Source organism: Eupeodes corollae, chromosome 3 (assembly GCF_945859685.1).
Source record: "Eupeodes corollae chromosome 3, idEupCoro1.1, whole genome shotgun sequence".
NCBI classification, from domain to species: domain Eukaryota; kingdom Metazoa; phylum Arthropoda; class Insecta; order Diptera; family Syrphidae; genus Eupeodes; species Eupeodes corollae.
The window spans coordinates 48,656,189-48,682,762 of NC_079149.1; the positions used below are offsets into that span (position 1 = coordinate 48,656,189).

General features: G+C 31.6%; 2 protein-coding genes and 1 long non-coding RNA gene across 3 annotated transcripts; 1 reads left to right on the plus strand and 2 right to left on the minus strand.

Annotated features, from left to right (window-relative positions):
• Window positions 1-4,441: 4,441 nt before the first annotated feature.
• On the minus strand, window positions 4,442-10,770 carry LOC129951290 (H(+)/Cl(-) exchange transporter 7). Its single transcript, XM_056063375.1, has 12 exons — window positions 10,500-10,770; window positions 10,278-10,433; window positions 10,013-10,211; window positions 6,659-6,942; window positions 5,984-6,592; window positions 5,824-5,917; window positions 5,597-5,766; window positions 5,360-5,542; window positions 5,095-5,298; window positions 4,881-5,039; window positions 4,743-4,826; window positions 4,442-4,673 (listed from the first exon to the last, which is right to left on the minus strand). The coding sequence occupies exons 1-12, from the start codon at window positions 10,602-10,604 to the stop codon at window positions 4,554-4,556; spliced, it is 2,367 nt and encodes a 788-aa protein (XP_055919350.1). The 5' UTR covers window positions 10,605-10,770; the 3' UTR covers window positions 4,442-4,553.
• Window positions 10,771-14,881: 4,111 nt separating this feature from the next.
• LOC129952685 (uncharacterized) lies at window positions 14,882-15,372 on the plus strand. Its single transcript, XR_008782358.1, has 3 exons — window positions 14,882-14,981; window positions 15,049-15,103; window positions 15,160-15,372. It is a non-coding gene; the product is annotated as an uncharacterized LOC129952685 (long non-coding RNA).
• Window positions 15,373-18,318: 2,946 nt separating this feature from the next.
• Window positions 18,319-26,353, minus strand: LOC129952427 (protein stand still). Its single transcript, XM_056064995.1, has 5 exons — window positions 26,045-26,353; window positions 25,803-25,952; window positions 19,000-19,095; window positions 18,732-18,930; window positions 18,319-18,659 (listed from the first exon to the last, which is right to left on the minus strand). The coding sequence occupies exons 1-5, from the start codon at window positions 26,234-26,236 to the stop codon at window positions 18,487-18,489; spliced, it is 810 nt and encodes a 269-aa protein (XP_055920970.1). The 5' UTR covers window positions 26,237-26,353; the 3' UTR covers window positions 18,319-18,486.
• Window positions 26,354-26,574: the final 221 nt, after the last annotated feature.

Genomic DNA, 26,574 nt, shown 5'->3' on the forward strand with positions numbered 1-26,574 from the left:
AAAAATGTTTTACCTGCAAATATTAACGACAAAAATTTGATTTTATCTCCAAAACAATTTTGTGCAACGAAGAATAATGTTTTTGATATCTGATAAAATTTTGAGAAAAATCGAATTGACAGTTTTTTTTATAAAAAATAAAAATCTAAAAAAACATTACTCAAAGTTGGTAAAAATTGAATATCGATTCACATATCTTTTCAAAAACTTGAAATTTAGGCTTTAAGCTTGTTTTATCTTACAAGAAATATTGTTTTCAACATTCTGAAAAATGTTGAGAAAAATTGAATTGACTGTTTTTATTACAAATAATAAAAACCTAAAAAAAAATGTATAACAGTTGGTAAAAATTGATTTTTGACTCAAATATCTTTTCAAAAATTGTAGATATTGGCTTTAAACTACTTTAATCTTTCAAAAAATATTGTTGTTAACATTCAGTAAAATTTTGAAAAAAATCGAATTGACAGTTTTTTTTACAAAAAATAAAACTCTGAAAAAAAAACAATACTTAAGCTTGGTAAAAATTTACGTTCGACTCAAATAGCTTTCAAAAATTAAAAATATTGGCTTCAAACTTATTTATTTCACAGAAAATATTGTTTTCGAATTCAGTAATTTTTATATAAAAATCCAAACAATCCGTTTTTTCATAAAAATTAAAATCTGCAAAAAATAGTACGCAAATTTGGTAAAAATTGATACGAGTACATATAGACAAACTTATAAGCAAGACAATTCAACAGGCGGGATGGGAAGTTATCAGTGTGGGTCGCATCCCAGCCTCTTTTTTTTTAATGATTGAATTATTGAGTTAATAAATTGGAGGATCATACAGACTTTTCGGTCATCATAAAAATTGAATCGCATACAAATTTCTTCCCCAAACTGACTTATTGATTTCAGATCGTTTTAATATGGCCATCTCATTTAAAAATCGGTAAAGTATTATTGTCATTTTTCAAATCTACTTTAAAAATATTACAAAAATTTACATATGAATAGTTTTGACATAAAACAGTCTTCAAGTGTCCTGAGCGTTAGTTCAATTTTTGCATAAAGCAGATGTATCCTTTCATCTTCCGACTGCATTTGGAAATTAATTAAAAGAGTGTAAAAAGAAATTCAAGTAGGTTTCTGTAGTAGTACATATATCTTCTTTAACTGTTTATTATTCACGGCATTCCAAAACAGTTGCAATAAAATAGAGTATTAAAGCCTGGCACCATGTGATACGAGAGCAATCTGGTATATCAAAACGATATGATAAAATTAAATATTATAGAAATATATTTTGGTATTAAAACGTGAAAGTTTATGGGCGGACGAAAAGTCCCTCAATCTAGATTCGCTGCTCCGACAACAAAATATGGAAAACAGGGAAAAATTTGTAGGTAAGTTTTATAACTTCCCATAGGAAGTTATTTTATTTTTATTTTGTGACCTAAATAGAGTTTTATTTTTTGTTTGTCACAAAGAACAAATAAACCAGAGCCAGGTTGAAAACTTTTTGATCTTTTGTATTTAAAGCCGTCCATGTTCCTTTTACTACTGAGTCAAAATTTGTATTTAAAAAATTAATTCATACTTACTTGTCATATTTAATGCAAACATCCGACATTTTTGTTACTTTTTCCTTCATACGTTTAAAGGCAATTTAATTTTTTGGTTGTTCGAATAAGGACTTCTTTTACTTGATGATATTATTTGCCAATCTGGCGACTGCACGAACCCTTATTTTTTTTGTTCTAATGATTAACAGTTTTTGGAAATGTAATTTCCTGAAACTAAAACTTTAGTACTATCCTAAGGCATTTTAAGATTTCCCATATAAATTACACGTTAACTTTGATCATTTTTCTGTAAATGTTTAAAACGGCCTTTTATAGTACCCCATCTCGTACAGTAAGCAAGGGTTTTATTTTCTCATAAATGAAGGCTCTGCAAGTGTCCATTGCGGTTCCTTTACTCCTACTTTGTGTTTAATGTTTTGTAACTGTTCAACGATGCTCTTCCTTTAATCATGGTTGGTTTCGGTTTGGTTTGTAGACACCCGATGGGTTTATGAAGCTTATAAAGGGTTTTATTTTTAAAGATACCTTACGCGAGCTTTCCAATATTTTAACAAGATTAACTCTTGTGTACCTATAAGCTAGGTTTTTTGTTTTGTTGCTTCAATGTTTGTATGATAACAATACATTTTATTCCGAATACAAATAGTCTATAAATAAATATAAATTTCCCAGTCTATGGAAGAAGTCATTTCTAACACCAATTTTCAAGAAAGGTAACAAACTACAGGCCCATTGCAAAGCTTTCTTGCATTCCTAAATTGTTTGAACAAGTTTTTTGTGAAAGTGTAGTATTTTTTAGTAAAAATATCATTTGCGAACAGCAACATGGTTTTGTGAGAAAAAGATCAACCGTTACTAAACTCCTCACATTCTCAAACATATGTTCAAACGCTTTAGAACAAGGTTATGAAGTTGACTGTGTATACTTTATACACTGGATCTTCTAAAGCTTTTGACCAACTAAACCACTGAATTATTTTATTATTAATACTTTAAGCTCTTGGTTTTCCACCATTTTTCTTAGATTGGATCAAATCATACCTTGAAAACAGATCCTATGAGGTATAATTTAGAAATTGTTTTTCAGAACCTTTTGTTACTCAATCTGGATTTCCCCATTGAAGCCATCTTGGCCCTTTTCTGTTCATCCTGTCTATTAAGGACGTATCGTCATGCCTACGTTCAAGTGAACTTCTCCTTTTTGCTGACGGTATGAAGATTTTCAAAATAATAAAGTCCACCCATGATCGTATCCTTTCACAAGGCGACATTGACAGTTTTACATTTTGGTGTGGACAAAATAGCCTTGCCCTCAACCCTTTAAAATGCCAGACGATACCTTTTACTAAAAAAACGAGTCGTTAGTGTATTTGATTATTGTATATCACAGCAAAAACTCTGTAGCGTCTCCACACTTAAAGATTTAGGTGTTTATTTCTATTCCAACTTAGAGTGTACACATCACATTAATTTTATTGTCAATAAGGCAAGTTCTATCAAATCAAATGGGGTGGCGCAACAGTCCGTTGTGAACCAGGGCCTAGTGACTTACAACTCTCAACCATTCCTGTGTGCGAGTACTGTTGTCAGGAATGGAAGGGACCTACAATTTAAGGCCGAATCCGAACGGCTAATTTGAGAAAGCACTTTTTCATGACAAGAATTACTCTTGAAGGAATTGTCAATTCCTCGCAAGAGGCAGTACCCGCGAAAATTAATTTTTTAAATTAAGGTGGCACAGGCAGGGATTGAACCCATGACCCCTTGCATGACAGTCCAACGCACTAACCATCATGCCACGGGTACTACTAGGCAAGTTCTATGCTTGGTTTTATAAAACGCTGTGCAAAGGAGTTCAATGATCCCCATGTTACTCTTTCTTTGTATAATTGCCATGTTCGTCCTTATCTTGAATATGCATCGCAATTATGGACTCCGTATTACGAAATTTATAGAAAACGTATTGAATAAATTCAACATAATTTCATTCGTTTTGCCCTAAAGGGTCTTCCTTGGGAAGATCCTTATGATCTGCCTCCCTACTCGTATCTACTTCTTCAGATGCAATCTCTCCATCAAAGGCGTATTAATAAGGACTAAGTTTTTTTCATCAACTCATTAATGGTGAAAATGATTAACCTTATTTGCTGTCTTGTGTACATTTGAATTACAGAAGCGGAACTCATCACCTACGTTCTTTTGATTTTATACATATTGACTTCCATAGAACTAAGTCGAATGATCATTTTATATAATTTAAACTGTTCATCGATAGATTTAAATAAGGTGTGATTAAAATCATTGTTTAGAACAAGTGCTCCACTATCGTAAACGTCTTTATTTTATCTTTTGTTGTTCTGTATTAATTCATGTTAAATGTTAATCATGTTTTGTATTTTGTGCATGTGTAAGGCTTTAATTGTATTATTATCTTACTAACAACTAACACATGCACTCATGATGAGCCTCTGATCGTGGTTTGATGCTTGCTATAAGCTAACTACTTTCTGAATTTCTATAAGCTAACTACTTTCTGAAGTGTACAAAAAAAGTCTTCGTACAGCACCCTATTTTTTTTGAAAAATAGTACTAGGAATAAATTTAAGACCTAAAGTGGTGACATTGAAAAAAAATTAGTTCCACCTTCACCTTTTTACTAAACTAAAAAAAAATGTGATTTTGATTTTCAAAAACCTGTTTTTAAGATATTGTTATAGTAAATATTAAATCGCGAATAAACAAAAAGAAAGCTGCTGTACAGAGACTTTCTGGACTATGGGTAGGTTTGAATTTTAATGCATTAATTAAATTTGGTAATTACTCATATTATGACGTCTTTGATTAAAAATTCCAAAAACACAATAAACTATTTTGTTTTAAAAACTATATTTATTTATTGAAAAATACTTATTGTTTTATAATTTTTGCAGTTTAAAGTTATAATAGTTCTATGGTTAAAAAAAAACTAATAATTATACTTTATTTTAAAAAATCTTTTCGCGTTATAATTCCAACAACACGATTCTCTTTATCAATCACAATAATATGCCGCAAGCCCAAGGCACGGAATTTATTAAATATCCTCGGCACTGTATCAAACTAAAAAATAAAGATTATTTTATATATTTTCTCAAACAAACAAAATGAGCTTAAAACAAATGTATGTACCTCATTAGCTCTCACAGGTGATGGGTTCATGAAGATGTCTAAATTTACAGTGTAATTCACTTTGTCTGTATGCATTCTTACGCTCTGAAAAATAAATTATTATAATACTTTAGGTGAAACTAAAAAAAATTGTATTACATCGATTGACGGATATCTAGGATAAACGTCGCGGAAAGTTTGATTCGTAATTTCATTTTCCCAAAATTGTTTTTTTTCTTCATAGAGACTCTTTAGTAAGATCACAATTAATTGTGACCTCAAAATAATTCCACAAACTCGACCATTTGATCTATTGTTCTGAAAATAAATTTATAAGATTATTACAATTGTAACTTTTCTTTAGTATATTTACCCCTTGAACGTCTTCGACAACAGGAAATCCATTGTGGTTACAATTCTTAAGGATTTTATAGATGTGATCGGCCTTATCACGAAGTTTAATGCAAACAACAGGTGAACTCATTATTTTGGAGGCTATCAGACCCTGGTGAGAACGTTTTGGTTCCCACGGGAGGATGGGAACGTTGTTTACATGAATTTGAATGTCATATATGCCCTGTGTGATATTTTCAAGTTAGTTATTTATCAAACAAGTGCTTAAAAGTTATATATCTTACTTCATTAAAATAGTCACCAACCCATTTAGCAGTTATCAAAGTAATGATCAAGGGGAAAAAGAATATAGTTTCTACACCTGTAGTTTCAATTAATATCACACTGAGACTTATTGTCATACGAAGAACACCACCCATATGGGCAGCTGCTCCGATTAAGGCGTATTTTCCTGGATGAAGGAACTCCTAAAAATAAATGTTATATTTGTTTGTTTATAAGTCATTAAAAAATGTACTAACTGCTTCTGGGAAGGCTTCAAACAGGAACATAGACACCAAACGACCCCATGCAGCTCCTACTAAAACTGTAGGAATGAAAATTCCCAATGATACATTCAATCCGAACGTCAAGCAAGACAATATGTAATAACTTAAAGTAAACACGGCTAGTGTCAGAAATTTATGTGATCCTAAAGAGATAGATCCAATAAGTTAAAAAGTTATAATTTTTTTTTAAATAAATTTGCCTGGTGGGTCATGCAAAATCGATTTCACACTAGCTTCAGGAGTTTGAAACCAAAGTGAGGCTACAGCATTGTACTGGTTGTCTTCACAATAAAGCTGAAAAAAAAATTCAAGTTCAGTTTTTTTTTTTATGTATAACTAAAACAAGTATTGATTTCATACTTGAATTGGATAGTCTGTCGGATCATTTCCTAAAGGTCTGCAATCATTTATCAAATAAACCATTATACAAGCCGCAGTTACTCCAATAATTGACACCAATATTGCCTCGAACACTTGAGCCCATTTACATTGGATGCATCTCTTTCGAAAACGATTAATTGCTGTATTTAACGAATTCCACATTGCTCCCAATATTCCACCAGTTACTCCCATCATAACAAATATTGGCACTTCAATGTAATCAAAAGTCAACGGATCGTTAAACTTTCCCAAATTAAACAGACCCGAGAATGTAAAGTACTTAAGATCGTGGTAAGCTGAGAGGACAACGTTCAATGTAAAAGAACTGATAACAGATGCCACTAAAGTTCGCCATATAAGATTTTGATTCCAAAAGCTCGCCGCCTCTTCGAGAGAAAAGAGAACTCCACCGATAGGTGATCCAAAAGCTGCTGCAACACCTGCAGCTGCACCACCAAGTACAAAATCACGTTTCTCATGATCATCGCGGAATCCTTTGAAAACTTTGAAGTCTTTCACAAATGTCGTGCTTTTTCCTTGAGAGATTCCAGCTGCTACAACTGCTCCAGCATGAATCATTGGTCCTTCCTATACCAATACAACACATACAAATGAAAAAGGATATATTTAATTAAAAAAAATAGTTGAACAAACCTTTCCACCAGTTAATCCTCCAACAACCGAAGTAACAACACCAATTGCTTTAATTGTCATTGTTTTGATGCGTACGACCCGAGGAATTTTCACACCGTTTAAGTAGCATTTTACTTGAGGAATACCACTACCAGCGGTTATAGGTTCAACATACGTAACAAGAGCTGAACCCAAACCAACAGGAACAATACTCAGCAAAATCCAGTACAAATAAGGAATAACAACGTCACCATGGATTACTTCATTTTCAGCGGTGCCATTACCTAACACATGCGCATCAATTGCTAGAATTAAAAAACAATACAATTAAAACCTGACTAAAGGATTATCTACGGAGGTTTATAATAGAACTGAATGTAAGAAAAAAAAACTTGAAAGCTTATGAAAGTTAATTTGTTTGAAGGGCAATTCACTGCAAATTTCACCTTGCTGGAGAATGTCTATGGGACCTATATTTTTTCGTTTTGTTACTGTGGCGAGAGTCGTTAAATATTTCAATATGTATAAATCAGCCGCCTCTGGGTCGAATGGTATTTCCGCTATTGTTTTAATGAGCAAAACCCTTATCTAGGCTTTTAAAGCTTCTATTAGCTATTAGTATACTGTAAATTTTATGATTATCGCAAAGAACAGTTATACAAATCTTTACATCGTTTTGGAGAAACTAAGATTATTACGCTTGATATTTCAAAAACATTTTTTAAATTCTGTGCTGTCGACTCCAACGCATTTCTGTTAAAATGGGTTAGAAATGTTCCTTTGACTTTAGTCACAAACATAAAATCTGGTGTACCTCAGGGATCTATTTCTTCTCCTGCTCTCTTCTTCATCCTTATAAACGATCTCATGTCTGCATTACTTACTTTTCACGAAAGATAGTATTCTTAGCTTTCCAAATTCGTTGTAAGCCTCGTATTCCGATCGCTTTCTGGGGGTTGGCAATCTTACTAACATTATTGAACATTTTTATATAACCACATCTGCACTTTTAAAAAAAAAAAAAAAAACTAACAATTAGTACATATTTTATCCAAAGAAGTCTATTTCGAATTTTATTGATGTTATAACACGTGACGGGCTTATGCAACCCAGAGTTAATTCTCTTGGGTAGTCAGAAAAGAACTTTTAAAATGGTTGGCGAAAACAAAATAGTTGACTCAATTTACGCTACTTGATTCGTCTTTCTTTCTTTTCTCAAGCTTTTTATTTATTGAATGGACTATTTTACTCTTCGGCCTAATTTACCCTTGGGCCGTACTGTGAAGTAAAGAGGTTTGTTACTTAGCCGCACTACACGAATGTGCCATTCCCTGTCATTGCAATGTTTAAGAATTCAAGACCAATGTACACCGATATCTCCTAACTAACCCCTACCTTTGTTACTATGGCTCACACTGTGTCTCTGGCATATTAAAAGTACAAAAGAAACACTCTCTAAGTTTCTTTTGAAAAAGTTGTAGAAGTATTAGTGAATTACCTCAATGTCGTTACTTATTACTTACTTAAGGTGGCGCTACAGTCCTGTGTGAACTAGTCCCTCACCCAAAAAAACTTCTCCATCTACCTCGGTCCCTAGCTAGATGTCTCCAACTTCGCGCTCAAAGTTTGGAGAGGTCACTTTCCACTTGTGCGCGCCACTTGGTTCGCGTTCTGCTCTACTGCCTATGGGTGTGGATTCGAAGACTTTCCGGGCCGGAGCATTGGTTTCCATGCGCTCTACGTGACTAAGACATCTTAGTCGTTAGACTTTTATCCTTCTGGCTAAGTCTACGTCGCTGTACAGCTCGTAGGCTACAAAAAGAACTTTTCTCTCGAAACGACCCAAGGTGCCTTCATCCGCTTTTGTCATAGTCAATGCTAGGTAGACTAAGTCCTTGACGTTACGTCTGTCGATGGTGACGTTTTGACCAAGACGTCGGTGTTGACCTCATTAACCGTTAAACCCTTTGCTTCAATGCTCACAAAAGCCCCATTGACATCACGCTGAGTTCTTCCGATTATGTCAATGTCATCAGCATATGCTAGTAATTGGACACACTTTTGAAAGATAGTGCCTCTAGTTTTGACTTGTGATCTCTGCGCTATTCTTTGAAGCACGATGTTAAAAAAAATCTCATGACAGTGTATCACCTTGTCTAAAACCTTTTTGACATCGAAAGGTTCTGTTAAGTTGTTTCTAACCTTTATGGAGCAGCGTGAATTCTCCATGGTCATCATGCACAAACGGACCAGTCGGGCAGGGATGTCAAAACCAGACATGGCTCTATACAGCTCGTCCCTGCAGATGCTGTCATATGCGGCCTTGAAATCGATGAAAAGATGGTGGGTGTAGATTTGGTGTTTTGGATTTTTTCCAGGATATGCCGTAATGTGAATATTTGATCGACTGTGGACTTTCCTGGTCTAAAACCACACTGATCAGGACCTATCAGGTTGTTGATGGTGGGCTTTAGACGTTCACATATTAGGGACGAGAAGATTTTGTAAGCGATGTCAAGTAGATTGATTCCTCTATATTTGGTGCAGTTAAGAGGGTCTCCTTTTTTCAGGATCGAACAAACAATACTGAGGTTGCATTCATCGGGCATGCTTTCTTCCGACCATATCTTACCAAATCTCCAGCTGCTTTAAAGAGCTCAGCATTCAAGCCATCCGCTCCAGCGGCTTTGTTAGACTTCAGCTTAGATATGCAATATTTACTTCGGCTAAGCCGGGATATCTGGATTGTTTGCTTTTGTCGTCTATGTTAAATGGATCATCCTGTCCTTTTCTATTAAAACTCCCTGAGTCCATTTTTTATATTTTGAGATATTTTGCTTTGCATTTAAAGTTTGAAATCAATATAGAAATTATCAGACTTCGGAAATCTTACTTGTTTTTGAAAGAGTATAGAGGGTTCATGGGGTATTTATCTTATTTTTTTAATAATGGACTTAGGGAGTTTCCTTGGAACGACCACGAAATGTTGTCATTTATTTTCCAAATCTTAAATTATAACTGACAGTTTGATCTCTTGTTTTGTAAAACTAATTTTGTTAAGATTATAGTTACATGTATGTATGTACTCGTCGCACAAACATTTTTAATGCGATAGTGCCGATAGGAGACACACTGCAAAGTAGTAGGGCAAAGTTGAAAATTTACAATACTACATACAGACATCTATAACTAAGAAGATTTCGTAGTTCTAAAAAATAAATTTTTCTTCTGTGTTTCTGATTTCGATTTTCAAACAAAATTTAGAAGTATTTTTCATTTTTCTAGTCTCTTAGTTAAGAAGCATCAAAATTTAACACAAAGCTTAGCATCATTATAAGCCGATAAGATTTTATTCTAATCATTGTTTAAAATTACCTTTTTTTAGAAATTTATATTTCCGTGTTGATAGCTCTTCAATAACAATATCGATGGCAGCAGCAATCAGAGCTGTTATCACTCCTATTTGTAGAAAAATAAGCCATCTAACAACATCTTTTCGTGGCTCAAAACGTTCTGTGCGTTTTGCTTGCTCTTGTTTGTGTAAAACATTTTCGCACACATCATAATCGAGACTCTGTAGTAAAACAAAATGGTATTAGTTTTGTTTTTAAGATTTCTAATCTATGTTTTAATGACTCACCTCGTAAATATCTTTAATTTGTGATGCACTTTGTGAAGTGATTGCAAATGTAGGATTTTCAATATCGTGTTGTGGTGACAACAACTGACTTCTGCTACTACTAGTTGCTTGTGCTTGAATTCCTGAAGGTGCGGCTGGTAATGCATCTATATCTTCCTGTATATAAATATTTATTAAAAAAAGTGTTGATTTTTAAGAAAAAACTGATAGGAAGTAACTAACATTAGGCAGGATACTATCATCTTCATCCTCATCCCGCGGTAAAATCGGTTCATCGTCTGAACTTCCGTCAAGGGTTGCGTGCTTCTTTTTTGATTTTGATTTCATTTTATTAAACTAGAACACTTTTGATAAACATGGGTTGAAGATTCAATGTACAAACTATTTTTCAAGAGATTGATTAGAAGTTTAGTAGGCGTAGCAAAACGCAAGCTAACTCAGAAGTCAAGACCAGAACAATTGAAATTATAAATAAAGGGCCACAAAGCAGTTTGACAGATTGACATTGGTTGAAAAAAGGGAAACCCCAATTTCGGTATAAAATGAAATGTCAAAATGTGTATGGTGACATGTGTCAACGCATCTTAGGGTGTAAGCATAATGTAAAAACTACATTACCATGTTAAGGCTGAGTGCTCATTAGATAATGGGAAAAATGTCCAACATTTTCTTTTATTGACACCAACTTAATTAGTACAAATGTCACCACAAAAGCAAGCTAATTAAATGAAAAGAAACACTGAGTGTAATTCAACAATTTAATATTACAAATGGAATTTTATAATAATAATAATTCAAAATGAATATTAATTTTCAAGCAAAAGAGACTGAGTTAAGTGCGGATGGACATCAGAAACTAGAGTGAGGCCAAAGTGAAGTGGATATTCAAATGTCGGTTTCATTGACATACTATACATGGACTGCTGTGGTTTTCCATACAAAATTTGAATAAAAATGGTTCCACTTCAAATTAACTACACTAGCCCTTCCAAGCACGGTGGCAAAAAAAGTTATGAAATATTTAGCGACATCTGTTTGTATTTAGTTGAGATAAGCTTTTTCTGACATAGAAAGTATTGACATCTAGTATAATTTGTTGTAGACAAACGATGCCATGTTTTTTTTGCTGTGATCAGTACTGTCGTTTTAAAAAGTTCAAGAGTAGTATTTTTCTATCTTTTTGGGGAGTATTTTCTTAAATTGAGGAGTAAAACAAAAAAAAGAACAAACACATTCTTGGCCCATAAACAAAATTAAAAACTGAAAATAATAATGTCCTAATTCGAAGTTAATTGGCCTGTTGCGAAAGTTAATGTTCCGAAAACAGACAAATAGATGGATGTAATTTTGTACCAAATTTTTGCTTTCACTGCTCAAAGGCCAACATTTTAAAATAATATAGTTGAAATAAATAATTTAAATTCATCACTTTTTGTTTATTAAATAAGAAATTGACTGTTGAAATTATATTTTACATCAACATATGTACATGTTTAAATATTTATGAACAAATTAAATTCATTATTGTAAATTCGATGTTTCATATTTTCAGTTACAAACATTAAGGGGCCAATTATACCTACCATTGAAATCGATCCAGAAAAAAATTTGTACGGTATTTCCCTTTGAAATTCATTTTCCTGAACAGCTGATACTTTCAGAAGTGAAACGAATCGTACCACTGATTTGTGTTCCAATTTTACACAATTCCAGTGATAGATTTCTATCAGTAAAATTTTTTCGAATTTTTCGCCCTACTAACTGTCCTTAGCCGTTATCTTTTATAAGGCTTGCATCTGAAAATTTTAATTGGGGCATTAAATTTTAAATTTCTGTTTTTATTGTAAACCAAATACAAATTTCTTTTCTGTTTTATTTTGGGGAGTAGTTTTTGTCCATGGGTAGAGTAGCAGTTGACTCTGAAAATAGTAAAATACTACTATAGTAGCAAGAACGACAGCAGTGGCTGTGAGTATTAAATGTAAATGTTACACAATTTTTCCGCATAGCCCTCTTTGCGCTAGTGTTTTGTCCGTTAAAAGTGGAACCATCGTGAAGGTGGCTACTAGCAGTTCATGTATAGTATGTCAATGGTCGGTTTGTATCTGCTCACTGTTTCAGTTTGGTTTTGTGCACTTTGAAATAAAACTTTGTTGTGTTTTGGAATGTTATACTTCAGTTTTTGTACAGTTCGAATATAAGGTGTTGAATGTTGGAATTCGCCAATAGAAGCGTGACTATCGTTAGAGTGTCCTCACATTCTGTTGGATTTAGAGGCATCTGCATTTCGTTTGGGAATGCAGAATGTTTTTAAGATAAGGTACATTTAGAGCTATTTATTTTCTCCATGATGAAAAGAAGTATTTATGTTCTCATTTTTGTATTAATATTTTTAAATTTATTTATATTAAAAACTGATAACTACATATAAATAATTCGTAACTTTTATGGATACACAATCTTATTTAATAGAATTCGCTAAACCGATGAATAGTTATAGAGTGCATAAGGATTTATGTAGACTCTATGTAACGTTGCGAAAATTCCCATTTATACAAAATTTTGCTATACATTTTAGTTATACAATGCTTTTGTCAAAAAAGAACCAAAATGGAGCAATCTATTCCATTTATCTGTCTATCAAATCATCTGTTTGTCATTACAAATATAAAATATAAACATTTGTGTTGTGGGTGAAAGAACATCCTGGAAATAAATTGCCAAGTTATGAAGGCTACATTAGTTGTTTTGGCATTTTCTAAGGAGCACCTTATACCTTATAACAATTCTGCTTTCCCTAAAAATTCGAGAGTCATGAGTGCTGCCTCTCCAGCTGCAAACTATGTCATTCATTTTTAGGGATGCGTCGCATACTACTTGGGTATTCAACGAGTAGTACCCTTTTCTGTTTCATATCGTACTGCCCTGATGGGCCACCTACTTTTGGGATCCTTAAGTCAGTCAATGGCCCCACCCAGCTTTGGAAACTCCCGTATTTGAGAGAACTTAATCATAGTTCTTTTGGTATCTAATGCTCTTCCCACCCGCTTACAAATTTGGCAAAACGAAGGTTGGCTAAATCCGTGGATGTCTGTTCCATCGTTTTGAATCTGTAAACAAATCATAAAAGGCACGGATTCGAATTGGTGTGAACTTTTAGTACAAACTTACCTCGTTCCGTCCCTATTATTTTATTGTAGCCATTACTTGGATATCTATGGGGATGTGGCCAACTCTATTATCGCTGCTGAGGTCCGAACGGATAATTACAATTATTTTTATGATAGGTATGCTCTTTCGAAAATCTATATGTGTTTTTTAATTCTTCGTTTCTTAGGTTCTTTCCGCCTTCTTGGAGTTGGTAAAACGCGATTTATTAATGGAAAGACATTATTGTTTTGTTTTTAATTTCAAAAAAGGAGAGAAATCAAAATGACATTTACGAAATAAGTTTTATAAATAGCATTTTGGCGTTTAGAGGCATTATAGAGATTAAATTACTTTATGTAAGCTCTATACAGCGTTTTTGAATAAGACTGACAATAATTAAAATAATCTCACAACGACCTCAGTGGATCTATAGTTTTCTAGGATTTGATCAGAATTTGGGTTGTTGAAGGAAGGGTGAGATTTAATTTATTAGTGTCTCTTTGAAGCATCCTAATCTTCAGCAGAATGTCAGGCGATGTTCTTTATGTGAACAAGACGAGACGTTACTTAGGTTTTCATAGAGGGAATAAAGGGTGTTGTTCTGTGACTTCCTCTCCCTTTAGATGAATTGACACCTATACTTCTCATGTGTGTGTTTATTATCACCAATGACCCTATCTAAAACAATGTAGACCCTAGACATAAAACTTTATTACAGCTATGCCTTTTTTCTAATGTTTGTTCACACTACCTTACCTTGTTTGAAACACAAAACAGCCCTCTAGGCGAAATAATAATATATAATTTAAATTCCTGAAATTGACCCCGATAGAAAGCAGGTTCACAATTAGTTGTTGCATTACGTGTTAAAAGATAACCCATATATGTAGATAATTTCCTTTTATAAAACGCAGCTATTGAAGTTAGTCTTAAAAATTTGTGTCTACACGTATGTTTATCAAATTTGAAGTACTATTATCGGGAGACTCTGCAGTAGTGGCACCTAGCGGCTACTGCCACATAAGCTCGTGGAGCTTGCTTTGTACTTAATCTTTGCATATAAAACCCGCAAGGTAACATTGTGGCTATAGCAAACGTTTAATACAATTGCAAAGCCTACACCCCGTAATTTTACCAACTTATCTAACTGCAGAAATAATATCTTTTGTTCAATTTTGGCATTTGTATATGGAGAATAAATTAAACTTAATATTTCCTAACGACTTAATCGAAATGGAAGCAATAAAAATAATCTACAACAAAGACATGTCGAATTATGATGAGTATCAATGATGCCATTAAAATGTATTTTCATTTTTCATTAAATTGACACAAATTAGCCAAATAAAAAATACAATATAATTGCTAGAAGTTCACGCCTTGTCAACTCTATTATTAAATGGTAACACATTACAAAAATCGACAAATCAGTATAAAAGCATCAACTGAATAGTTTTCAATATTATTCATTTCTAAAGTGTTTAACTAGAAGCCAATATCATGGGAAAAACAATTATTTTACTTCTCGTCGTCTGTATGCTGATTGGTGCATCGGTATAACTTTAAAAAAAATATCCATTTAAATGGATGAATAATAATATCAACAATTTTTTTCGTACAGGTTTCTACGCCCTTAATGGCAGCTAACTCTGCTCCTAAGTCTGTCGCCATGCAAGGTTCCTTAAAAATAATTTCCCTTGATATTTGCTCATTCTAATACGATTTCCATTAGGTTCACCCTCATCAGGCTCCTCTGGAGGTAGCAGTGGTGGGAGTGGCAGTGGAAGCAGCGGCAGTGGCAGTACCAGCGGTGGTGGTTCCTCACAAACTTCATCGGGTTGAAAGGATCTAGACAACTGTTATAGTACTACGAGTTCCTTGAAAGTTTAATATTAAATTGCAATAAAAAAGTATTTCAATACACAAAAAAAGTTTATTTATAACGTTCAAGCCTTCCGTATACATATTTGAAAAACTTAGTCAACTTGATCTTTTGTCCAAGTCTCCCTTATTTCAAATAACATCAAAAAAGAAAACATTAAAAATATTTAAAAGAACTTTCATACCATATTTTTAGTGATAAAATACAACTGTTTTGCTTACAATTTACTAAATAATTTATTTTGTGTTCAGCTTGACAATTATTTGACGGAACAAAATCATTAGCATTTTTATTCGCCAGACGTGCTGTCAAACATTTGTCTCTAAATTTGCTGTAGCAGTGTGGCGTTGGAGCAACTGTGGCGACACTCTAACGACAGTCACGCTCCTGTTGGCGAATTCCAACTTTCAACATTTTATGTTTAAAGTGTACGAAAAACTAAAGTAGAAAATTCCAGAATAAAACAAATCCAATGATACATTACAATGGTCTCGAGAGTGTTTATCAGAGAGCCAAAGTAAATCGACACACAAAACTTCAACCAGACTACATCTCAGTATCAGACTCAAGATTCAACCATGTGCACATCGACATTATCTTCTTACCAATGGTCCAAGGCTATCAATACTGCCTCAACATGTTAGACCGCTTTTCAAAATGGCCAGTTGCAGTACCAATCAAAGACATGACCGCTGACACTGTCGCAACAGCACTGTTCAATCACTGGATATCTCATTATGGTTCACCTGTTACCATCACATCAGACCAAGGATCGCAATTCAAGTCAGCGCTCTTCCATGCACTCACCAACCTCGTGGGAACACAGTAGACAAAAACAACACCCTACCATCCTAAATTCAACGGCATAGTCGAACGCATGCACAGGACACTCAAAGCAGCACTAATGTGTTCTCCAAAATCATGGATTGAGATTCTGCCGACTATATTATTTGGACTGAGAACCTCTTTCAAGGAAGATATTCAAGCCACTCCTGCTGAAATGCTTTACGGCACACATCTGAGAGTTCCTGGTGAGTTTTGTGTGTCAACAGGTCTTTCATCCGATTCATCACTCTTTATTGAAAAACATCGAGAATACATGCGAGGAATACGTCCAACACCAACTGCACATCACAACAAAGCCATGATCTTTATCTCCAAGGATCTCAACAAATGTACACACGTCTGGTTACGCTGTGAACACGTTAAAGCTCCCTTAGAACCACCATACCAAGGTCCTTAAAAAGTCATCGAAAGAACATCAGACAGAATCTACAAATTAAACATCAATAACCAGGAAAAAAATGTGTCAATTGACAGACTCAAACCATTTTACATCACTAAATCCGACAGCACCAAAGCAGATGAGACATCTACAGCAGCAACAACTCAAAAAATCCATCCACATCTTTGGAGTTCCACTATTGATCCGCCACAACAAACTTACCAAAGACGAATCGTAAAATTTCATCAACCAGCTGATAAAACCCACTCAAGGGGGAGTACTGTGGCGACACTCTAACGACAGTCACGCTCCTGTTGGCGAATTCCAACTTTCAACATTTTATCTTCAAAGTGTACGAAAAATTAAAGGAGAAAATTCCAGAATAAAACAAATCCTTAACTCAAAGTGTACGAAAAAGCAAACTGCCAAATTGGGCAGATACAAACTGAAATTTGAATTTCTCTAACCATTCGTACTTTTATTCTCGTTGAACTCGGTCTGATTTTGTATCACAAAGTCTCTAATTTCAATTAATATTCATTTAACTTTATGTACTTGTTAGTTTATTATTACTATCATTATTATTAAAATTGTTAAAACTAATCTCAGTTTTTCTTTCTTTGGTTCACTTGTTTCTGTGGTGAATTTGGCACTCGTTTAGTTGGTGTCAATAAAAGACACCACACAACTACATAGATGCTGCCCTCTAGAGTCTCCTGGTGATATTACTTTTGACACATGAAGTCACGACACCTGTCAGTCGGCGCGTGAACCTTCAATTGTGGATAGATTATACATATTTTTCGATTTGATTCAAAATACGTTAATTTCACCAAATATGTTATAAATTTTTATTTGACATATTAAATAAAATTATCTGATCTCCAGGCCCCTATTTCATAAAAGTTGACAGGTGACAAAGCTGTATTTGATAAAATATTGATATTGATTGAAAAATACGAAGACAATTTTGCCACGATAAATTTTGAATTTTCATATACTGACACATTTGTCGTGATAATTTTTGTCATTGTGAGACTTACCAATATTTATTGACGAATTTGAATTTAGGTATATTCTTAAAATATGTTATGATCGGAAAATTATGAAATATGGAACAAAACCTTTGCATTACACGGAGACCGAAACAAAAATCGTCATCACTCATTAAACGAAAGGATGACACTTCTCGGATATTTTCCTACAGTTCTACAAAATTGTTTATGAAATAGAAACCAGGTGGTTTGGAAAGCAACTTACCAATTGTCATTAGGTTTTATATTTTGTCAAACATGTTTGAAAATGTAGCCAGTTTTTTGTTGCCTTTTATAAACCCTGAAGAGATTACCTCGCTATTAAAATCAAAGTGTCATGAAGTAATATCATTATTTGTTATGTTTAATTGTTTTTGAGGCTTTGAAATTACCTCAGATAAAAACTCGCATCCAAGATTGTTGTTGTTTTTAAAAAATAACCTAAGCCCCTATACGAAAAAAAAATACATATAATCGGTAGTAAAACCCATAGATCCGTAGAAATGTGTTAATAACCGCTATTGTCAGATGAGATATGTTAGATAATTCTTAATGTATAAATTCGGAACGATAAGTGATAAGTGATTTTTTGAGCTTAATTGAATTGTTATCACCTTTTTCCCTTTCATTGAGTTCATATTCAATAATAATTTTCCTTTAGTGAAAAGACAGGTATGTATGTATGTATGTTCATACATTTGAAAAACCAAAATATTGTATTTAAAAAATAAGTAACATTTTTAAATTTTAGTAACAAAGTATGAAACTACTCTTAAAATAAAATATTTGAAATTCATATTTATGAAATTAAAGACTTAAATAGTACCTATATACATTTGGCATGTACCTATTTCATAGAAATAAATCTTGACCAGCAAGATAATTATTATTGTTGTATATAATGATATCTTAAAGTGCTTAAGATTGATAACGAAATCCCGGATTGAGATATTTAAATTTAGCCAAATCCAAGAAAATACGATTAGTTTCAATTTGATTTCGTGTCCTCATTTCGTGTTGTATATCTTGTAAAGAACTTTCAACTCTTTCGAGAACTTGTTCCCAATTAAGATTCGATGTTTGGAGACTTGCTATAATAAAAAAATAAAATTACTTTTCATCTCCAATCAGAATGTATAGATTTTTAGATTATTTTAACTTACAGCATTCAGAACGCCTGGAGTTAGAAGTTGTGAGGTCCATTGCTTGTTCATCATCCAAAGTAGATGATGATTCTTCTTTGACGATAGTTGAAAAATATACTGGGGTTCTATGAATACCCATATTAGCATTGCTATCACAATGCACTTCTGTTGCTATCAAAATGTGTGGCTCGTTTTCAGTTGGCATAGGTGATTGTATCTTGAAACAAAAATATAATTATTAATTGTTTTAAAGGAAAAAAAAGATAGTTTCATTGAATAAACTTACATTTCTATATACTTCTTCAGTTGGCTGAGACTCATTTCTGCAACTATAATCAAGTGGACGATCAATATTCTCGTGTTCAGTTAAAGGTAAAGTCTCCTAAAATTAAAGGATAACAAAATTAAAAATACTTATGTATGTGTATGCTTCACAAAATACATAAATCTACTCGTAAGGATTCAATGTTAAGAGCTAGTCCAGTAAATATAAAACAAAAGACCCTAAGTCAAAAGAAATAGTTCAATTTGGTTGCTAAGTTTCTAAAGTTAAGCATATTAATAATCCAAGTTTCTAAATATATAAGTATACCATGATTTTAAATTAAATTAATTGCCCCTGAAGGTCGAGAATTAAAAGGGAATGATTAGTAAAAAAAAACTGAGCTTGGCATAAAGTGTGGGGCAAGTCAAACATTTTTAAGAGTTGATAAAAAAATAGATTTAAAAACAAGAACACGATATTATTCTGTTACAGATTTTATAAATGATGTTAAAACCTCCTTAAGCAATAATTTAAAAACTCTTAAATAAAAGCTAAATTGAGCCTTTTCAAGACTTTTGTTTATTAACTCCCCATAGGAAGTTATTGTAATGGGACCGATTTGTCAAATTGAAAATTTTGACATTTCTCGACGTTTCAAGGTCCCTAGAGTCGAAATAAAAGATTTTTAGAAAGATGTCTGTGCGTGCGTGTGTACGTACGTTTGCACGTCCGTACGTCCGCGACGTTTTTTTTGTCGTCCATAGCTCAAGAACCAGAAGAGATATCGACTTCAAATAAATTTTGTTATGCAGATAATAAGGCAGAAAGATGCAGAAAGGGCTCTCAAGAAAATTGCGTGGGTGGTATTTTCACCATAGCAGTTTGAAAAAAAGGTGAAAATTTTGGTTAACCCTTAATATCTTATGAACCAAAAACGCTAGACTTAAATTAAATTTTATATAATATATTGTAACGTGATATCAAACAGGTATATTTTTTGAAAAAAATCAATATAACAGTTTTTTTTTTATAAATCAATAAAACTGAAAAAAAAATTTGTCACCTCCAAAATTTTACGACTGAAATATGATTTCATCTCTAAAACAATTGTGTGCAACGAAGAATAATGTTTTTGACATCTGATAAAATTTTGAGAAAAATTGAATTGACAGTTTTTATTACAAAAAATAAAAACCTAAAAAAAATGTATAAAAGTTGGTAAAGATTGATTTTCGACTCAAATATCTTTTCAAAATTTTGAGATTTTGGCTTAAATTTACTTTTATCTTTCAAAAAATCTTGTTGTCAACATTCAGTTAAAGTTTGAAAAAAATCGAATTGACAGTTTTTTTTACAAAAAATAAAAACATAAAAAAAATGTATAAAAGTTGGTAAAAATTGATTTTCGACTCAAATATCTCTTAAAAAATTTGAAAAATTGGCTTCAAACTAATTTCATCTTATAAGAAATATTGTTTTCAACATTTGGTAAAATTTTTAAAAAATACGAATTGACAGTTTTTTTACAAAAAATAAAACTCTAAAAAAAACAATACCAAAACTTGGTAAAAATTTACTTTCGGCTCAAATAGCTTTTCAAAAATTAAAAATATTGGCTTCAAACTTATTTTATTTCACAGAAAATATTGTTTTCAATATTCAGGAATTAAAAAATAAAATCTACAAAAAAAAAATGCGCAAATTTGGTAAAAAAACATATAGACAAACTTTTAAGCAAGACAAACCGACAGACGGGATGGGAAGTTATCAGTGTGGGTCGCATCCCAGCCTATTTTTTAATTTATAGTTATCTTGTTGTTTTTATTTAAAGAAATTTGTTCATCTTCTCATAATTTGTTTTTATTTGAAAAACCGAAAAAGTAATAAAAAAAGTACCTAATAGTAAATCAATTGAAGGTGTATTCAAAAAAGTTCTCAAAACCAATTGATTGTATTTAAAAACATATAAACTATGTTTTTCAATTCCAACTAAGAAAATAGAACAAATTTATTAGTCATCCAGTTAAAAGTTTTGTTTAAACTATTGAAAGTTTAAATGTTTCTGAAAGTATTTGATAAGTTGTTTATTTTCAAAAAAAATTGGAAAGATTAATTTCGGTAACTGCTACTTTTGTGTAAACGAAAAAGGAATATGAAAAAAGTGGTTATCATAAGGTCCCCAACCTGAGGAGTTACAGAATCAAAAATTGTATTTACAAAAAATAGATTTTTTAAGAAGGTAGGCTTGTACTTTAAGGTTTTTGCTGCAAACAATGGAAAAGACATACTACTAAATTCCTTATTGACTGATTTGCTTTCCGTTTCAAATTAATAGGCAAAGGGTATGTATGCCAGGGATGAAAAATCCTTGTTCACGAAAATTTTTATAAAAAACATAACAGGTGTATTGAACTGTTCTTCTTGATTTAACATAATAATTTTTAATATAAAATAGGCAGTGTTCACAGGCATAAAAAGTCTTTTTAATTATTAAAGTTGATATAGTTTCAATTTTATGGAAACAAATATTAAGGAATAAGAATGGGGCGTCTTGTCATTACCGCAGCACGAATTTGCTTCTGTTTTTTTTTATAGTTAGGTAGGGGTCTCTATAGGACATGTTTTAAATATTAAGGTTTTTTTTTATAGTTTGGTAGGGGTCTCTATAGGACATGCTTTAAATATTAAGGCGAGGAAACACCTTTAAGTCATAAACAAAAATATTCGGCCTTAAACCTATTTATCTGCTTATATCTATCAAATACAAAAACCGTGTGTCGAAATTCGTGCTGCCCTAATTGAAAGTTGATCCATAAAAATATAACATTTCAAAAAATATATATTTTATAGTTTTTAAGTCGCAGTACTAATTTAAAGTTAAACGCGTATATATCAAAAAAGTACAATTGTACAAAAATATTCGACCTTAAACCTATTTTTATTGTATTTCGTTTTTTGAGCCTAAAACAAGTTTTTTTGAATTGATAGTACGGCATACTAGCAGCTTGGTATGTATGCTTGCGATTGGGATGCTATAGATATGGGGTAGGTGTGAGTTTGGGTACATGTAAAGTACCTTTGCATTTGAACAAAAAACAGGGAAGAAATGTCAAACTCAACCATTTTTGCGTGTGTTGTATGTGAAAAAGTGAACTTCGAAAATTAATTTAAAATAGAAATAAATAAATCCTCTCTCTCGTTGATGAATTAGTCATCATTAATCTAACATGATCCCAAATCGCTTAATATAAACTTCTTAAAAAAAACGGAAAGTTTCAACCTTAAAATTTACTTTTCTTTGCACTTCATTAATACAATTTACAATTATTTTAACAAATGCATATACAATACACATATAATTTTATATGTTAAATAATAATTATTAACTTACGAAGAGGTAGGTATGATTATGAGTAGAAAACTAAATTACATTAAAAGATGTTTGACTTATTAAAATGAAAAGAAAACTAAATTTTTAGAATTATTGCACATATTTTTTTTGTTAACTTTATTTATTTAAAGGAAAACAAATAATTAATTTTAATTTCAAAACTTGTTTTTTCTCTTTAAAGTATTCATTGGCGTCTTATAATAGCTCTTGTTATACTCAAAGATCTAACTAACCAATTCAAATAGGTACGATAACTTAGGCGATTTGTATAGAACAGTTAAAAACAAGCAATTTTTACTACAGGAGGGGGCCTATCTCCCCCCGTTTAGGGGGTAGGGGCAATTTAAAAAAATATGTACGTTACATGGAAAATATTTATTAAATAATATTGGTAGTACTTACAACTAAGTTTATACATTAAAGACAAAATTTTTGTCTTTTAGCTTGTTTTTTAAATCGAGTCAAAACTATGCATAGTTTTTGAAAAAATGTGTGCAAAAAAAACTTCAAAAAAATGTTTAAAGTGTAATTTTTCAAAACTTTAAGATTATCTACTACTATTTTTTTATAATTTATTGCTCTAATTTGTTTTTGATCAAAAACTGAAAACTAGATGATTTATGCCTCCTAGTTCTTGAGAAAATTAAAAATTACCAACAAATATATTTTTATTAAATTCCTTTTTCCTTGCTAAAGTATTTACGTAGCCTTATTTTGATAGTTATAATCGAATATGGATTAAGATATACCTAGGATAAATTAATTTTTCTTAAATCCAGCTTACTTAAATGCTACATCTTGCACCCACCGTACCTTGCACCCCCCCCCCCCCCACCTTGCACCAACCCCAAATCCTATAGTTTTCCCTAACACATCCTACTGTTGCATACATATAAACTCGCACCTACCATTATAACTATCAAAAAAAGAGGCTGGGATGCGACCCACATTGATAACTTCCCATCCCGTCTGTCGATTTGTCTTGCTTAAAAGTCTGTCTATATGTACTCGTATCAATTTTTACCAAATTTGCGTACTATTTTTTGTAGATTTTATTTTTTATGAAAAAATGGACTGTTAGATTTTTATATAAAAATAACTGAATATTGAAAACAATATTTTCTGTGAAATAAAATAAGTTTGAAGCCAATATTTTTAATTTTTGAAAAGCTATTTGAGCCGAAAGTAAAATTTTACCAAGTTTTAGTATTGTTTTTTTTAGAGATTTTATTTTTTGTGAAAAAACTGTCAATTCGTTTTTTTCAAAATTTTACTGAATGTTGACAAGAATATTTTTTGAAACATAAAAGTAAATTAAATCCAATATCTCGAAGTTTTGAAAGGATATTTGAGTCGAAAATAATTTTTTACCAACTTTTATACATTTTTTTTTTAGGTTTTTATTTTTTGTAAAAAGAACTGTCAATTCGATTTTTCTCAAAATTTGTCTTAATGTTGAAAACAATATTTCTTATAAGAAAAAATTAGTTTAAAGCTAATATCTACAATTTTTTAAAAGATATTTGAGTCGAAAATCATTTTTTACCAACTTTTGTTAATTTTTTGTCGGTTCTTAATTTTTTGTAAAAAAACTGTCAATTATTTTTTTTTAACTTTAACTGAATGTTGACAACAAGATATTTTGAAAGAAAAAAGTAAATTAAAGCCAATATCTCAAAGTTTTGAAAAGAGATTTGAGTCAAAAATCAATTTTTACCAACTTTTATACATTTTTTTTAGGTTTTATTTTTTGTAAAAAAACTGTCAATTCGATTTTTCTCAACATTTTTCAAAATGTTAAAAACAATATTTCTTATAAGATAAAATAAGCTTGAAGCCAAAATTTCAAGTTTTTGAAAAGATATTTACGAACTTTGAGTAATGTTTTTTTTAGATTTTTATTTTTTATAAAAAAAAAACTGTTAATTAGATTTTTCTCAAAATTTTATCAGATGTCAAAAACATTATTCTTCGATTCACAAAATTGTTTTAGAGATGAAATCATATTTCAGTCGTAAAATTTTGGAGGTGACAAATTTTTTTTTCAGTTTTTTTTTATTTGTTAAAAAAACCGTTATATTGATTTTTTTTTTTCAAAAAATATAACTGTTTGGTATCACGTTACAATATATTATATAAAATTTAATTCAAGTCTCTAATTCAACTTTTTTCAAACTGCTCTGGTAAAAAAACCACCCACGCAATTTTCTTGAGAGCCCTTTCTGCATCTTTCTGCCTTTTTTCTATTAAAAAAAAATTACTTGAAGTCGTTATCTCTTCTGGTTCTTGAGATATGGACGACGAAAAAAACGTGGCTAACGTACGAACGTACGTACACACGCACGCACATAGGTACATCTTTCTAAAAATCTTTTATTTCGACTCTAGGGACCTTGAAACGTCGAGAAATGTCAAAATTTTCAATTTGACAAATCGGACCCATTACAATAACTTAATAAGACCACTCGAGCGAAAAAAAAGTAATTTAATTAAAATATTTTTTTTTGTAATTTTCAATTTGCTCAAGAACTAGAAGACATAAAATCATCTAGTCTTCTGTTTTTGATCAAAAACAAATAATATCAATAAATTCTCAAATAAAAACAATAGTAGATAATCTTGAAGTATTGAAAATGTACACTTTATACCTTTTTAACTTTTTGTACTCAAATTTTGAGTTTAAAATTATTTTATTCAAAAACTACACATAGTTTTGACTTGATTTAAAAACTGGCCAATAGAACTTAATGTTGGCTTTAGAAACATGTACCATACTTAATTGTAAGTATTACCGTTATTTTTTATCTATTTTTCCCATTTTAAATAATATTTTTTTAAATTGCCCCTCCCGCCTAAACGGGGGGAGATAGACCCCTCTTCTATAGTTTTTAACTGTTCTATACAAATTCGTTATAATATCTTGTCGCCTAAGTTATCGTACTCTTGCCATTCAAATTGTTATTTATTTATGAACTTCTAAATCTTTTAATATGTTGAAATAAAATCTATATTATATAAATGTACATTTATATATTCTTTTAGTTAAAACAAATTGTTATATTTATTATTTATCTGCTTATATCTATCAAATACAAAAACCATGTTTCGAAATTCGTGCTGCGCTAATTGAAAGTTGATCCATAAAAATATCACATTTCAAAAAATATGTATATATGTTATCCTTTTTAAGTCGCATTAATTTAAAGTTAAACGCGTATATATCAAAAAAGTACAATTGTACAGGCTTTATCAACCATGGTTTGTATAGATATTTGTATATAGATGTGGAAATGTCGAAAGGAACTTTTTACATAAAAATAACTACATACAATGTAAGTACAAACACAAGCGAACGAGAATATTCATACAAACACATATATGGAGGTATATGGCAATACTTATAATTTAAGAAATCTATTTTGTATTTACTTACATTTATAAGCGTATCTCCAGATCCGGAACTCTCTTTTTTTATGCGACCTCTAATAACGAGCTTTTTAGCATTCAACAAGCGTTCACGACGTTCCAGCAATGATCCTACTTTCATCTCATGTAATTTTCCTAAAAGCTCTGGATGTCTTCTCTGTTAAATAAATTTTTTTTAACCATGGGTAATAAGATACTTTTGAAACTTAAAAAAAAAAATCCGGTCTAGGTATGTATGTCAAAACTTACTTTAATATGCATGTGGAAATTTCCTGTAGAACGAACACTACCCCGATAGACACGATCTGCTGGACAGCTTGAACATCTGACCGTAACATTATCTCCGTGTTGGGTTAGAATTTTATAAAGCTCTCCATTTAAGATATAGGGAATGCTAGGATCTTTTAGGGATTTGACTCTTGTCGAAACGGATGAAGACATTTTTGAGTTTTTAAATATTTTTTTTTTAATTTGAGGAACAAATTTGGTAAACGAAATAGAAAATCTATATGTATCGATAAGTATGTTTTTAGGAATAAGTTATTTGAACTATGTTCCTCTCACTATGATTAGTTAGGTGCAACTGCCAAAAATCGAATGCGTAAATTACGAAGGTCGATGAACAATCTGCAACAAATGATTTCATGGTTGCCATTGTCTAATAACTTTTTTTCAGAATTTAAAAAATCTATGTTCAAATTAAAGAAGAAGAATAATTAACCTACTTTTAATCCTTTTTGGTATACAAATATTTAATATCTTCTTGCCTATACAAATTT

Bases quoted from the DNA above. Each gene is read 5' to 3' on its own strand.
- LOC129951290 (XM_056063375.1), bottom strand. From the start codon at position 10,604: ATGAAATCAAAATCAAAAAAGAAGCACGCAACCCTTGACGGAAGTTCA. The intron at 5,918-5,983 runs GTATGAAATCAA...TTTTTTTTTCAG, and splicing joins CGACAGACTATCCAATTCAA to CTTTATTGTGAAGACAACCA. The intron at 5,299-5,359 runs GTAAGATATATA...AATATCACACAG, and splicing joins TTGGTGACTATTTTAATGAA to GGCATATATGACATTCAAAT.
- LOC129952427 (XM_056064995.1), bottom strand. From the start codon at position 26,236: ATGTCTTCATCCGTTTCGACAAGAGTCAAATCCCTAAAAGATCCTAGC. The intron at 25,953-26,044 runs GTAAGTTTTGAC...TTTATTTAACAG, and splicing joins ATTTCCACATGCATATTAAA to AGAAGACATCCAGAGCTTTT. The intron at 19,096-25,802 runs GTAAGTAAATAC...CTTTAATTTTAG, and splicing joins CTGGAGATACGCTTATAAAT to GAGACTTTACCTTTAACTGA.